This window comes from Anser cygnoides, chromosome 7 (assembly GCF_040182565.1).
Source record: "Anser cygnoides isolate HZ-2024a breed goose chromosome 7, Taihu_goose_T2T_genome, whole genome shotgun sequence".
NCBI classification, from domain to species: Eukaryota; Metazoa; Chordata; class Aves; order Anseriformes; family Anatidae; genus Anser; species Anser cygnoides.
The window spans coordinates 26358381-26374152 of NC_089879.1; the positions used below are offsets into that span (position 1 = coordinate 26358381).

The 15772-nt window shown below is 37.2% G+C and overlaps 1 protein-coding gene across 29 annotated transcripts in view; it reads left to right on the top strand.

Moving 5' to 3' along the window:
• The window catches only part of CTNNA3 (catenin alpha 3), a 488378-nt gene that overhangs the window by 305536 nt on the left and 167070 nt on the right, over positions 1-15772 (top strand). For 25 of the 29 annotated variants that reach the window (XR_010833026.1, XR_010833024.1, XR_010833025.1 and 22 more), the window contains one exon: positions 5431-5523. Coding sequence is in view for 22 of the 29 variants with exons in the window: in XM_013173300.3 (XP_013028754.1) it covers positions 5431-5523 (93 nt within the window). In the remaining 7 variants the exon portion in view is untranslated. Of the gene's footprint in view, positions 1-5430; positions 5524-8007; positions 8109-8849; positions 9588-15772 lie in introns of those variants that run through there. The other 4 variants (XR_010833028.1, XR_010833027.1, XM_048069469.2 and 1 more) reach the window with 3 other exon arrangements.

Consider the following 15772-nt stretch of genomic DNA (forward strand, 5'->3'; position numbering starts at 1 on the left):
ATTCTACAGTAGTAATTAACAAGAATGGTAGTTGAGAATGGACTAGAATATAAAGTAACTGTTTCTTGCTGGGGAAAAAAACAAAACAACAAAAAAACCGCAAACTATTCCAGAAATTTGTGCTGTTGTACACTTCCTGTAGTGCAGAACCAGGTGCTCAGTATTAGTGTTAGATAGCATAGTGAATTGCCATACTTTCTGCAAGGGAAAAGTACTGTGAAGGACTGATGTTGATGTGGATTAAATTCTGAAGGTACGTTTTGTTTTTTTCTGATCCTTGATTTTCTCTGATTATCTATGGATGTGTTGTTTTGCATTTTTTTCCCCATTATGTTTTTTGTACATAGTTGTAGTGCGATATTTATTGCCTTTCTGAATGGTGGTTCTTCAACTTTTCTGATCCTTTTTTTTCATGTATTTTCAGATCAATTGTGCTTATTAGAATTGAGCTTTTAGTATTAAATATAAATCTGCATGTTAAACCAGTTGCATCAGAACAGTTTTCTTAAAGCGTAGTTTTATTGTGAAAGAATAAATACGTAATATTTATGGGGGAGTATTTCTATTTTGAACTCACTTAAGAAGTTTTACATGTTTACATTTTTTCTCTCAAAAAAAAATCATTTTATAGTTTTCTTCTCATGGGTCCTACTTCAAGGAATTGAAGAGATTTACACTGAAACAAAAGATAGATATTTTTGGTATTCTAAGTGATTACAGTGCTGAAAGGATGTCCAAATTCAAGTCTGTGCTTTGAATTAAATAGCAGATTGGCAGAAACCTGAAGTAGGTTTCCCTTTTTAATTCTTTTCCCCTCCAATCTCACTGTGGCTTTGGGAGCATCCTTTTTTTTTTCCTTCTTTTAAAGTTGTTTTCTTGTATATAATTAATTATATACAAACTGTAATTATGATTGCCAACACTATGTAAATTTTGTTCTAAAATGGTGTAGTGTAGGGTGTAAAATGAGAATTTAATTAGGGACTTACCTTAGTCAGCATTTCATAGGAAGCTACAGGGCTGCTGATGTGTATTAGTTGTCTCCAGTAGGAATCACAATTGCCAGTTCTTCTCAGCCATCCATGCTGATGTAACAGATTGTTAAGATAAAGTATTTTAAAATCCAGTAGTTCCATACTTAGACCTTTGTACTAGCCAAAAGCAGGCATATATGCCATAGGAATAGAAGAAGTACTGTGCTTGCTATAGGTAAGTGTTCTGTAGTCACAATTTCACAGAAAGGTGCTACAAAATATCATATTTTTCTGGAACAAGGCAGAATGTAAAGATTCCACAGGAAAGAAAAATGACTAAGATTACATTATTAAACTGGTCGAAGTATTTCTATTTATTTATTTATTTTTCTGAAGAGAAAGGGTGTAGTAAAGGAGCTGGGATTTTTCTGTTCCCAAGCATCAGCACGGTGGTGGAATTGTCCTGGACTGTGAGTTCCCACCTCATTCTCAGAGTTGAGATCTCTGCAATCCTTGAAAACATTGCCATGGTGGATAAGTTAATTGAAGATTTCCAGTTTTATGCTACAATGTTGCCAAGTGTACACCAAACTAAGGCTCATGGGTCTCCAGACCTAAGAGCCTCCACAGAAGTTGAGCAAACCATGGGTTTGAAGGACTTCGGAACTCTCTGGTGACAGTGAAGAATATCTAGGCTGTCAGGGCTTGTCTGCAGCATGCAGTAGAGTTGGTAAGAGGCAATCTTGTTAGCTCTTGTTTTCTAATAGCAGACACTGTTGTGAGTACAGCATGTTCTCTAAGTAAATCACAGTCACTTGGGAGCAGCACCAAACTTGGATGGTTATCCTGATTTTGCACTTGGAACAAGTGCCGTCACCAATTTCTACACTGTTCTGCATTGTACAGTGTAGGCATGCCCTTGAAACTGCCAACATTTGGGCTTGTGATTGGTGCAGAAAGCTGGAAATTTTGGAGCTCCAGGTTGTAGAGCTGGCAATTTCAGAAATTCCAGGATCTGAACTCACCAAACAAATTATGTGTCTTGGCAAGTGTCTGTCAGAAATCTGCCAGGTATGCTGGATTTCATTGGAATTATAGCTGTGTTTTGACAGATAGTTGAGGTAGCACATGTCTGAGAGACATATGGGTTTTGGAAAATTGACATTTCCAGTTTTTAAAAGCACTTGAGAATTTTAAAGTAAATTAGTCTTTAACTATGCTATAATGAGATCTTAAGGATAAATTCTGAGTTTTTGGACTAGTGTTACGTATTTAATTGTTAGAAAAACATTTACTTACTGCCTCTCTGTTTAGTCTGCACTAGCAGAGTTCCAGTACAAGTAAACCCACATATGTAGTGAGTCTGAATAATTTTTCCTCTAAGCAGTGTGTTGTAGCAGACAAATGAAGTAGAATTTGTTTGCTTTAATGGTAACAGATTCATCTGATGATGTTAATACAATGAAAGTTTCCTCCCTTATAGGTTACTTGCAATGGAAAGGAGTTATTGATCACCTTATAAATGCATTTTTCTGTAAGGTTGTAAGTTTTGCAGTATTAAAAATGCAGTCTGTCCGTATTAACACTGCATTTTTCTCTAATGTCAAAATGAAAAAAAAAAAAAAGCTTTTATACAGTGGGAGAATGTATTTTGGAGGATTGCAAGTGTATTATTTTACCTTTTGACTTGAAAGCACACCAAGATGAATATAAATAGTAAAAAATGGTTTCTAATTATTATTTCTGTAAAGAAACTGAGAAGTTCCAACTGTGATCAGATCCCTGCTGCTTAGTATCTCTAGTAATACCTAAGGTGATATAGTCTATTTCCGAGTTCCTGGAAGCATAACAGAGGTCCATTGTGCTTTGCCTAGTAAGTTTCCTTGAACAAAGATACTCGTGTGATATGCTCATGTCATGTATATAAAAGAATCTAACAGAACATTCCAATTGACTTTATTTTTCTCAATATTAGCATGAAATTTCTGATGTCGGTAGGGTTTATAGAATCATAGAATCATGTAGGTTGGAAAAGATCTTCAAGATCAAGTACTCTGAGGTCCAGAGAGGGAATCCTTAGCCTAGTTTTTCAGCTGCTTTTAGTGTGACCAAGACTTAATGAGGTTCTGCACCAGGCCTGACACAGGTAGAGAAAAGTAAATTATTCCTGAAATGTTACTGGGCAGGGTTCTCACACATATGCCATCTTTGCCTCAGAATATTGTGTTCTTTAATTTATTTTACATTTTTATTTTGGTCGAGACCCCAAAGATTCCATAGGACTTGCTTTTCAGGGCCCAGGATAACGTTTTGGGTGGTTGTGTGGGGCACAGGATATGCTTCCAGTCATCTAGTGGTTGTTTCCACCATTGTAAGTACATGGTGCTTGCCATTGTGAGTTTGAGGGGGTGTGATATAATGAGTCTGCAAGACCCCCACATATTTGTGTTTCAGCCATTATCCTCTGTGCCAGACAGGCTTTAACCACTTGGCTTGCTTACGTTTCACATTCATGGCTACCTTGTGCAATATCTGTCTTTTAGGTGGAACAGCTGTTAATCTAATCACCTACTCTGAGGGTGACAGAGAACTCTATTAGAACTCTACTTAGGCATAAGGTATATAAAGTGAAATTGTGACACTCAAGTGCTGAGAACAGAAAATACTACCTATTTTGTCTAAGGGCAATGAAAGGTTTCGTTACGTCAATCAAAATGAAAGGCAAAGGACTAAATTCACTATTTGTATAGCAATGTAGTATGAATTTCTAATGCCCAGCCAAAATGTTGTAACACAATAAAATTACTTATTCTAAAGTGACTAGCCAACTACAGCTTGCTTTAAAAAAAAAAAAAAAAACTTTTATTGATTTTTAAAAGACTTCTAGTGTAGACAATGCAGTCCAGTTTGTTTTGGTTATAAAGTGGCTTAACATAACTTCCTAATACTTATATCCTTACTTTGCAGCTTGTTCTGTGAGAAAACTGTCATGAATTGGGTCATCACCAGGGAATACGTAAAACTGAAGTGCAAGCAGTGGAAGCATAAAATTAGGAACAATCTTTGTCAAATACTGTATTAAAAATACCATGGCAGTTGACTAAAGTAAAAGAGAGTGCAGTTTGAGTGCAGTTGTAAAAATGGAATTTCTTCCATCCTAAATGTTACTTTTTTTTCTGTGGATGAGATAACATATCACACAGCGGGGACCAATGAACTGTGTTGGAATAGCAGGAATAGGTTCATAAGTATTTCTAAGAAGGCACAGCTGTACATGGAAGGCCATTCATTCTAGCCCTCATCCTCTTCAGAATTTTGGATGGGAACAGTAATTTATTTGGCCTTGGACTAGCTAATTCTGTGTAATTATTTACATCAATTAAATAATAGAAGCTTTCGGTAGCAGATCATCATTGAATTATTGTTCTTTGTTAGAAATAGTGTATTAAAATGTTGATAAATGAAGATTCACATTTTTTTTGCAGCACCTGGGCCATACAACTTATTGCGTGAGTTTTGAGTAACTGCAAATTAACTGTGTATTTGTTTTGTATCTCTGTTGGTAGTTTCTGTGACACTGTGGAGGACTATTTCTCAGGTAGTTCTTGGTCTACTTTAATGTAATACAACTACATCAGTGAAGGATTATGGAAGCTAGCAAGTATGGTAGTTCGTGTAAGGGCCTTGCATGACCTCAATATGATTAAAAGATCTACTGGATCTCAGTGTCCCAACCACTCTTGTGCCTTTATCAAGGCAGCCTGTTACGGTGTATTGATGCTGAGCTGCACTGCAGTCAGAGCATGTTATTTTTCTTTCATCTTTTCAAACTTATTGAACTGTGGAACCTTGTAGCAGCTTTTTTTTTTTTTCTTTTTCTTTTTTTTTTTCCTATAAAGGAAGCTGTATCTCCATTGGGTGCAGTAAAATACAGGACAGACTTGAACTTCCACATACTTCGTGTTTTCTTTTACATTCTCAATATAAGGTGTGTTGATATGACCCTTTTAGTGGAAAATTCTACAGATAATAAAAATAATGATCTGTAGATGGCTCAGGACATAAATCACTATTTTGTTGTATCAAGTCAAGGCAGATCTTATTGGATCTTTAAGATCTTAAATGTAAGTTTTAAAAAAAATATGTGGACACAGGGTTTGAAAGGTTCTGAAAAACAACAGAAACAACAACAAACAATGTATATGAAGCTACAAAGTCCTAAGTTATCTAAATGCTATGCTGCAGGTATTATGTGGTGAACCTGAACTGGGGAGAAGTCATGAAATTTGTCACTGTCTCTGCTTTCCACAGCTCCTTTTCTCTGAGTTTTCCTGTTCAGCTATGTTCTTGGACAAATTAATTTCCCTAAATAATGAAAGCTTCCTTGCAGAGATATTTTTGGAAAGTTTGAGAGTATAGGGATGAATATGTGCTTACAAAACTTTGTTTATTTAAGGTTGCCAATCTTGCCTGTTCATTGTCAACAAATGAAGATGGAACGAAAATCGTGCAAATGGCAGCTAATCACATCGAGACTTTGTGCCCACAGGTATGACGTTTTCAATTAATTCCCGTTACAGTGCACTCAGCATTCACTGTGTTTTTGTTGCACAACGTAGATGTTTAGTCAGGCTTCTTCAGTCTTGCATTCACATTCCATCCACACATGTTAATGTGGTAAATGGAGACCAAATGATAAATAGAGGGCACATACTTAGTTAATCCTTTTGTTATTTCTTATTGGTTAACATAGGAATTATGAATAATCTGTATTATTTGGACCCTTTAGAAGTCATAAGAATTGCAATTGAAAAAACATTGTTATGTTTCTGAAATGTAACCAGATTGAATGAATAGTGTACCATGATAAGCAAATTGGGAGTGTCTTTACTGTTGGAAAGAACAGTACATATTTTGACTTGAACTTGAAATGGTAATTACATTTTGCTTTATTTTTTGTGTGTATGTGAATGTTAAAGTGTTAATTCTTCTGATTATTGCCAGTCGAAAAGCTTGAGCTTTTGTCTTAAGCAAATGAATGAGAAACAACACAGCTGCAGATACATTTTTGGTACTTACCTTCTAAAAAGTTTATTCATTCTATATTTCTCATGTTCAGAATTCTAGACATGAAAAACTTATGCAGTTACATTATTATTTTGTTCAGAGCAGAGACATTACTGATTTTTGTGAATCTGATGCAAGTGCTTCAGCCTCGAGGCTGTGTAATTTCAAGATTTAGTTCTTTGAAGAACACCGCAGTTTACACAGTAGCCTAAGTATTCTTCTCTTTTTGTGTGGTTGAATGGTAAGGATAGTGGAAATAGGTGAAGAACAAATATTAACAGTATGTTCAATTACAAGCTTGAGGAGTCCTTTTTATACCTGTTGAGTAAATGGCAAGACTTGGGAAAAAGAAATTTATATCAAGAAAATGTGATACTCTGAAAGTATCACAGATCAGTGTTCTGTCGTACAGAATCACAGAGTGGTTTGGGATGGAAGAGACCTTAAAGTTCCTCTAGTTCCAACCCCCTACCATGGACAGGGTCCCCTCCCACCAGCCCAGGTTGCCCAAAGCCCCATCCAGCCTGGACGTGAACACTTCCAGGGATGGGGCATTCACAGCTTCTCTGGGCAACCTGTACCAGTACCTCACCACCCTCTGAGTGAATAATTTCTTTTTAATATCTTAATCTCCCCTCTTTTAGTTTAAAGCCATTACTCCTTGACCCTTGATTCACTTAGACCTTGATTCACTACACTCCCTGAAATGAATCATTGTTTCGATGTCTATTTTTCTAACAGTTTTACAGTTCAATGTCTTTATACATGCAACTGTGTAAAAAGGGGTATTTGCTTTATTGTGTTACTGATTTTCTAAGGTTATTGGCTTGTAAGAAGAAGTAATGAACAGCTTCTTCCAGCTGCTTTGTTTCTCCAAGGTACAAGTGCACCTTTATAATACATTATTATGCATCCAGATGTAGCATTTTTATTGAAAACATACTCTTTTCAGTATTGCATCTGGTGGCAGAAACACCTAAAACGGAATTTTGACAAGAGTGTTGTTTTTGTTTTCCATGGCTATTTAAATTGCTAGGATTTAATTTCCTATAGTAAAATTGAAATTTAATGTGATATTTGGTGTCTTTTGGCTTTTTTATTTCTTTTTTCTTTAACTTTGGTTTTTTTTTTAGCCTTTGGTAAAAATGGGTGAATTAGTTGAAGATTATAGATATGTCTAAATGGAAAATGTGGTATGTGATAAGATTATATTACTATTAGCAGTGTGTTCATTGTGCAGAATTTGCTGCTTTCTCAGATAAAGATCATTCCCTGTGAAAGCAATTGTTGTTTTACCAAAGTAAGAAACAGCAGAGTAAGGTTTCTGCGTTTCACAGGAAATCAGATTATGCTATATCATTTAAAAATTCTCCATGGGGAAAATAATTATTTCTTAAGATCCCTATAGGGCATATCAGTTAGAATTCGGAAAGTGGAAATTTGCATGCAGAAATCCCTTATGTTCATAACTCTGTAGAGTAAAAAAAAAATAGGGTTTTACTCTTATGTGCTATGAAAAACATGTTACCTGAAGGGAACCACATGCTTTGGATTAAAATCTAAAAAGGTTGAATGCAAAACAAACAAAAAACACACACAAAAACCAAAACGCACAGAAAATGGTGTAGAATCTTTGGACTTCTGCAGATTGGAGCATTAAAATAGCACCGGTGAAAAGGTAGGTAGAAAATTGGAAAGCCCTGGAGGAAACCCTTCTAATTGTTAAATTCATATTGCTTATGTTCTATTAATTATACTGTACTGTACTGAAAACGTAGAGGGTTGGTTCTGAACTCTGATGACCTTTTTTAATCAAGTGAGATTATTAGCAAATATTTTGACTGTTCAATAAATAAAATAAGCAAAGAAAATCTGTTAGAGGAGATATGAAACAATGTTCATGAAATTGCGTGAATACTTCATGAGGAATGAATGTCAAAAATATTTAATTTTTTATCAATAATAGAATGAAGAGAGAAAGAGCTGCTTGCATGTTTTAGTGAAGGAAAAATAATTTCTGTTCATGTTAATAGCTTTTGGAGGAAGCATTGTCTTGAGCGTTGTCAGGTAGGTAAAATCTAAAATGTCACTGTTTTTCTATGTTGGAATCCATATTGCTTTCCTGGTGTGGAAGCAAAATAATGATCTCATCAAGTCTATGAGAAAGATAAGGAAAAGAATCCACAAAAGCAAACAGTATTGTTGAGCATCAAGGGTGCAAATCTGTAAAAGAGTTATTTCATAATCTAGAATTTGGGTTTGTTCCCCTCATGTTTGACTTTAGTGATACGTTGGAAGAAGTGTCTGGTTCCTTGTACTGTTAGTCTTATGGAGTAGGTCAGGATACCTGATAGAGGGTAAACCTGTCAGAGAGTTGGAAAAACTCCCTAAATGTAGGACAGTAGAGATTAACAGACACAATGGTTCCAATTTTTCAGTCTAAATTACTCTAGAAATTTATATTTCCCTCAAATTCAGACTGTGATAAGCTTTCATGTGACTCAGCAAGTACACTGGTTTCACAGTATGTGAGTATATAAAGAGCAGCTAGCAAAGAGCAGGCAAGCTACATCTATTTCCTTTTTAGTGCTTTCTATTGTTTTTTTTTTTAATGTGTTTATGAGATGCAATTATAAGGTGAGACATCATCTGCACCTTCTGAAAAGTAGGCAGAAGATGGAGGTTGATCACAGCTGAACTCCTTTGCTGCTTAACAAAACAATATCCACTTGATTAATTCTGTAAAACACAGTTGTTAAGCAGTTGTTAAGATGTAAGGGGGGTGGGGAGGGGACTGCATCTGCAGCCATAGGATCTCCTTGGATACACCTTTTTGCATTAAAAAACTTGTGGTGTGTGGAGCAAAAAAAAAAAATTACTCTGGATGCCAACAAACCATCTTTTATCTGTAATCACAAGTCCACAGTCAGTGACCAACCTTTTGCATTTGAAGAGTATGTTTTCTGTCAGTGGTTTAGGGAGCTCTGCTGAGGGATCAGCTTGAGGAGTAAGCCTGCCTTCTGCAGCAGGCTCTGAAGGAGGGAGAGGGTAGTGAGAAGAAAACAATTGGTCAGATCTTTGGTGAAGCTGAAAGCTTTAGATCCCTGATTTAACCTGAGATATGGGACGGTGGTGAGGGAGATGAGAGAAGCAAGATAAAACAGTATCCAAGTTAGGTGAAGTTGTGCTGCTTCTCTCTGAAACTCATGTCAGTCAGAAGCACACATAGTGGAGGTGCTGTGATGCACATAGTGACATTTGATACTGACATTTTACTTCTTGAAGGAAAGAAAGCCAGTGAGAACCTACAGTGTTAATTCAAACAGATCTCGAGTGTATCTTTTTGAGTGGATGAGTGACCTTGAACTGAAACTTGGACCAGATGTTTGTAATTGGAGATCAGAAGTGGCCAGGGTCTTGAGAGAGCAGCTGAGAAGAGCTTCAGTATTTCAGAGGGCTCTGGTTAGAGCCTTTTTATTAGAATAATTAAGGATCCCTAGGGAGATTTAAGAGCAGAAAGATTTTGGAAAAAGGGTACCCAAAAAGGTAAATAGTAGTTTTACTTCCTTTGAAGATGAACTTGTGCAGATTCAGATCTTGCTAGAGTTTGCTTGCTGCTGGTTACCGAAACACAATTGGCATAGGGGAATTAGTTCTTCAGTGAGCCACGTCCGTTCTGGTATATGCATGCAAGGAAGCAAAAGGCAGGAAAATTACATCAATGTTTATGGTTCAGTATCTTTATTTGGTGATGAGTAATCACTCCTGTATAACATTATTCTCAGCTATTAAAAAAAAAAAAAGGCAGGGTACACACAAGTATAACTAGAACCTCAGATCTTAGATATTTTTCTTGAGTTCTGTTTCTCTCTTAAGTATTGAGAGATAGATGGAAACCCCTTGGCTATAAAGCTGTTAGGTGAGAAGGAAATTTGGGTAACTAGAAATGCATTAGAGATAGAGCTCCTCTTTGTGTTAAAAGGAGAAAAGAAACTGTTTATGTTGTTCTTAATGTTATTTAAAGGGGAACTCAAATCATGCGATCTCACTCATGAACTCTTCCACTACTTCATGAGGGATCTAACAGAGAAAAATGTACCAACTCTTTGTCACAGGTTAGGTAGGAATCAGGGAATTTTGGTACACTACTGGTGGGTAAGGGATGACTTGGAAATTTCCACTGTTTCTTTTGATACATGTGTTTTATGCTCTGAAATTTAGACTAAATTTCTTTCACTCTGAAAACTCTCAGGGAGAAAAGATAAATGATCTGGTCATAATTTTTTTTTTTTTGCTTCCCTGAAAACAACCCTGTTAGTATCCTGCTCTATATCATGCTGATTACTTCTTTGGTTTGCAGTGGATTAGGACCTTTTCTAGGTACCCGGCTTGTCTGGGTTTATTTTACTATGACATTTCTTTCTGTATGAAATTCAGTGGAGAAATTCAATAAACGCAGAACTGCTACTTTTTAAGTGAGGACCCTCCCCATTCCCACAGAAAAAATCGAGATACATTAGCCAAGATTAATCAATGTACACGAAAGCATCTGATAAGCATCCTATTTGAGTGCAGTTTTCATTGTAAAATTTCATCCTTTCCACAGTCCAAATCAAAATGCTTATTTCTGGGCAGGTGCCCACTGTCTTTTAAGTAATTGTTTGGGTAATGCTATTTAACACAATATATTGAAGTAAAGTCACAAAGCAAATTCTACTCTTTGTAAATTCTTAATAAAATGGCAGAGTTCAAAAATGGATCTTAGACATGGCAAGGTTCCAAAGTCTTGATGATAACCATCTCTGAAAACAAAGCTACAGCTCTTATGCAAGCCTGCTGGTCGTGCTCTGGAACAGATGATGTTCAAGTATGCTATGTTTTGACCTGTGCTACCATAGTACTGATCTCTAACATTTAAAGTGTATATCATATAGGGTTTGTTGTTGCAGTTTGTATTTTTATACTTGCTTTTCTTTCCCCTCCTACAATACTTATATATATGTATATATTTTATATATATATATATATATACACACGCTAATGAAAAGAGCGTAACACTTAACACATTTGTGGAAGACACAGCTTGAATTCTTGGTGCTGTCTTTCCTTGCTGCTTCAAACTTCATATGCTGTTAGTTATTTTTAATGTAGTTCTGTATGTGACTATTAAAATACCACTGAAGATAGAAACTGCATTTTTGGCTATGTGAATTTGTGAATAAATCACTGTGAAAGTTCAAGTAACATGGAGAGCTATTGTAAGTGGGTGCTATTGAAAGGCATTTAGATACAACTATTATGAGGCATAGGCAACATGGGTTCTTGAAGGTAAAGTCCTGTCTTAGGACTTAGGTCTATGATAACGTCACTTGTTTATTGGATGAAGGGAAGGCAGTGGATATAGTCTTTCTGGATTTTAGTAGGGGCTTTGATACTGTGCCTCACAGTATCCTTCTGGACAAATTGTCCAACTGTGAGATGAACAGGTACATACTGTGCTGGATGTTGAACTGGCTTGATGTTAGAGCTCAGAGGGTTGTAGTGAGTGGCTCTACATCTGGGTGGTGGCCAGTCACTAGTGATGTTCCCCAGAGCTCCATCCTAGAGTCAGTTCTTTTAAACATAAGTTATCTGGATGGAGGAGTTGAATGCATCCTCAGCAATTTTGCTGATAATACTGAACTGGAAGGTGCTGTCATCTCCCTGAAGGGTCAAGAAACGTTGCAAAGGGATTGAGATAGATTGGAACACAGTGCAGTCAGTAATGGCATGAAGTTCAACAAAGCAAAATGCCAGATTCTGCACTTGGGATGGAGTAATGCTGGGCACAGGTACAGTCTGGGAGACAAGTGGCTGGAGAACAGTCCTGTGGAGAGTGATCTGGGGGTGCTGGTCAGTAGCAGGCTCAACATGAGCCAGTAGCATGCCCTTGTAGCCAAGAGGGCAAAACGCATTTTGGGGTGCATTAAACATAGCATAGCCAGCTGGTCAAAAGAGGGGATTCTCCCGCTATATTTAGCATTGTTGTGGCCTCACCTTGGATATTCCGTGCAGTTATGCGCTCCACAACATACAAAGGGTCCTTGAAAGCATCCAGAGGAGGGCAACAAAGCTGGTAAAAGGGCTGGAAGGCATGTCCTATGAGGAGAGGCTGAGGCCACTCGGGTTGTCTAGCCTGGAGTAAAGGAGGCTGAGAGGTGACCTCGTTGCTCTCTGCTACTTCCTGAGGAGGGGAAGTGCAGAGGGAGGTGCTGGTTTCAGCTCCCTGGTCACAGGCAGCAGGATGTGTGAGAATGGCACAAAGCTGTGCTGAGGGGTGTGTGTCTGTGTGTCAGACTGGATTTGAGGGAAAATCTCTTTACCATGACAGTGATCGCACGGATTTCCTAGCGAGGTGGTTGATGCCTTGTGCTTCTCAGTGCTCAAGAGGCACTTGGACAATGCCCTTTAGAAAATGCTTTAACCTTTTGTTAGCCTTGAAGTGCTGAGGCAAGTTGGACTAGACGGTCTCTGAATTTTCTTTCCAACTGAACCATTCTGTTCTGTCAGGGTAAGCAAGGTGTAGAGCTGATCCGTGGAACATATTTATACATGTTAGGTTTCCAAGCCATTCAAATACAGATCTGGGAGCACTGTCTTCAACATTTTTTGTTTGTTTGGCTTGTCCCAGCATAATATATGTTTTTCAGTGTTATCTTGACTGCCCGGAACTTACTGTATGCAGTATTTGGAGATTACAGAACTGCTTCTTTACTGACACATGCATCTGCAGTAAGGAGAATGTAAAAAATGGGAAGACTCCATGAGAAACCAGTCCTTGCAGCCCTTTTCTATTTGAAGTTTAGTAATTTCAGCACTGTTGTAGTGATACTTTCTTTCCTGTCTCTCAGCCAGACAACCCTAAACCTGTTGTGTTGTGTAATCATAACTTGTTTGTGATTCCTATATATTTTGCTCAAGCTTTAAATGTGAATGTTCTATAAATATATTTTCTCAAAATCAAACATCTCATCAGTGTTTTTTCCCTTATAGAAACCAATGGGGGAATTTAGTCTTTTCCTTTGAGCTGTGTTTTGATTTACACTTAAAATGTTTAGCTCTTCTGGGCTGATCCAGATAGATGGATATGATTTGCTTCTGTATTATTATTTGTAAAATATTTACTTATGCAACAAACTTGAAAATTTTCCCTCACAAAAATGAGACTTCATAGTTAACAAGTGGGCAGTATACTTCAGATGTGTTAGATTTTTCAGATACTGAAATTTACTTATGATGCTATGGATTTTTGAAACTAACAATCTATATTTCCTATAGGTTCACTTTTTCATCAGGGAAAATCAATCATCCATTTTGTTCTTTGTTTTGGTACATAAAATGGTGGAAGCATACACTGAAGAAGTTTTTTATTAGTGTCATAAAAACAGTTCTACAATATCACTTTAATAGCCACAGTTGTTTCATCATCCTGGTGGAACAGGCTGTGTGGCATCTCCTTTTACCTGTCTTAATGCCATTTTCTACGCATAGAGCAGTCTTGTGCAAGGGCAGAAGTAATGGGGGGAACATGGTAAATCAGTGAGTTCTCTACCATCTGCTTTCAAAGAGATAAAACAGATGTTAGTATCTCTAACAGTGTCAGACATCTTTTTAAGTACCTTCTGCAGTCTTTGAATTGAGAGATTAATTAAAAGTACATATCATGCCTTAATAATATTTCTAAAATCAAAGCAAAGATGTTTTGGTGAAGCAATATATTTTGCTTTTAGCTTTTTACCATGTTATCAAAGGTCATGTACAATGATGCTGAAGTTAATGAAGAAATTCTCATTAACCTTAATAGCTATCATAGTCTGCTTGAATGTTCCTATATTTAATTCCTTCTCTTACACCTTTGTTCCACAAGCAGTTTAATCTGTCATACATCATCAGTGCTGCTAGAGATTCGGTCTCTCTTCCTACTCTCAAGCTGTGATTTCTGCCTCTTTCCCTTGTGACTAAAGTAGCAATTGTAAGTATTCAGCCATATGTATCAGGAAATTGATGCCACTGAGAATTAACTTCAGAAGCAAGCAAGGAGGTTAGTTTTCATTCAAGTCAGTTGTCTGATATGGTTTGCTGTATGGATGTATGAGCACTCCGTACCGGCTCAAGCAAAAGAATGAGAAAAAAGCCTAAACAAGGAGAGGGCCACTGCCTTCAGTGGCAGTACAGACTAGTGCTGGGTTGAGCTGATAACGAAACACCTTTGGTTTTAGAATTTTGGTGTTTGTTACCAGTATCACAAAATATCTGTCACCAGCTACTATGAGACATTGTGTGGAAGAAGTTTTTACTCCAGTCCTCAAGTATCATATGTGATCCTGTTTCACATGGATGATCCTTTGTACCGTCAGAACACTGATGTGCTGTGCAGCCTGTGGCAAGCTGCAGAAAAGGAACATGTACAAGAACAGCCATGCTCTAGAGTTTTCCAGTCTGACCATCTGACAAGGACCGAAAATGAGAAAAGAGGAAAACCTTCCTCATTTCCTCTAGCTTCGTTTATTGGCATTAATAGCTGTAGGCTGTTACCTTTTCCTGTTTGTGGAGAATGAAGTCCGTTGTTGTAAAAAGATAGTAGGGCTTGTGGCATTTTTAATTGGTTGGGATACTATAGAATCCTAATGCTGTGGGCCAGCAAAATGTATTGGAATGCCTAGTGCTTAATGCTCTAATGCAAATAGAATTAGCTGGTTGTTAGTTTTGGCTCTAACTTTTCCAATAATAAGTTTGAAGGAAAATAAAAAGTAAACTATGACTCTTAGGTTCCTATGAAAGTCTCATGTTCATTGCAACTGCTTGGCTATTTTATGATAGTACTTGGAGAGAGAATCATTAACTATGCAATGCCTTGAGGTTTTCTGTCTTAGCTTTCATCTTCCAGCATCTGTTGTGTAAGAATAGAATCCTCAGCAAATTCTCAGTTCATAATACTCAAAAAGTACCAACTATACATGCTGAGTGGCCTCATCTTCCTTAGCAGAAGTTGTTGTGTTTTATCCTCTCTTCTGCTTGCCCCACCTGAGGTTACTGCAAGTATTGGAAAGACAGAAGAATAATGGAGTTTTTAAAATTGTTGGAAGGCATTTGTTGTAGATGCATACTGTGCAAAAAGTCTATGAATGTTCTGTAAAAGATATATTTTTCCCTGTGCCTTTACAACTTGAAAGCCTTCTTCCTGGAAAGGTACTTCTTTTCTTTCTTCAACTTCATCATTTCTCGTGATAATTTTTCCTGAGATGCCACATTTTCTTTCTGACAGTTCTGCAGCAGAATGCTAGGGAAGGAAAGAAAGGCAGTAAAACGTCATTGTTAGAGACTTGTAATAAAGAACTACTGAGTCTGTGGAGGAGGGTGGTCATACACTAGGAAAGTTCATAGTAGTACAAGACAACAAAACAATACTTCTGTTAACAGCTTTATTTTTGCATGGATTTTGGAAGAGAGGGGAAGACAGCAATGAAGAGCTGAGAATATGAATAGCTATTGCATGAAGTATTATATAAATAGCACAGATGGGAACATTTTCCTCTTGTTGAAGCAAGAAGCTGAAATCACAATGTTCATGTATGGTTTCATCTGACATTGTTTCATGGCATTGGGCTTATTATTGCGATCAGCTGCTTCCCTAGTTTTGGGATGCTTTTTGGCTGGACTGTTGGATGTCTGATGGGGATCCTCATGGGTGC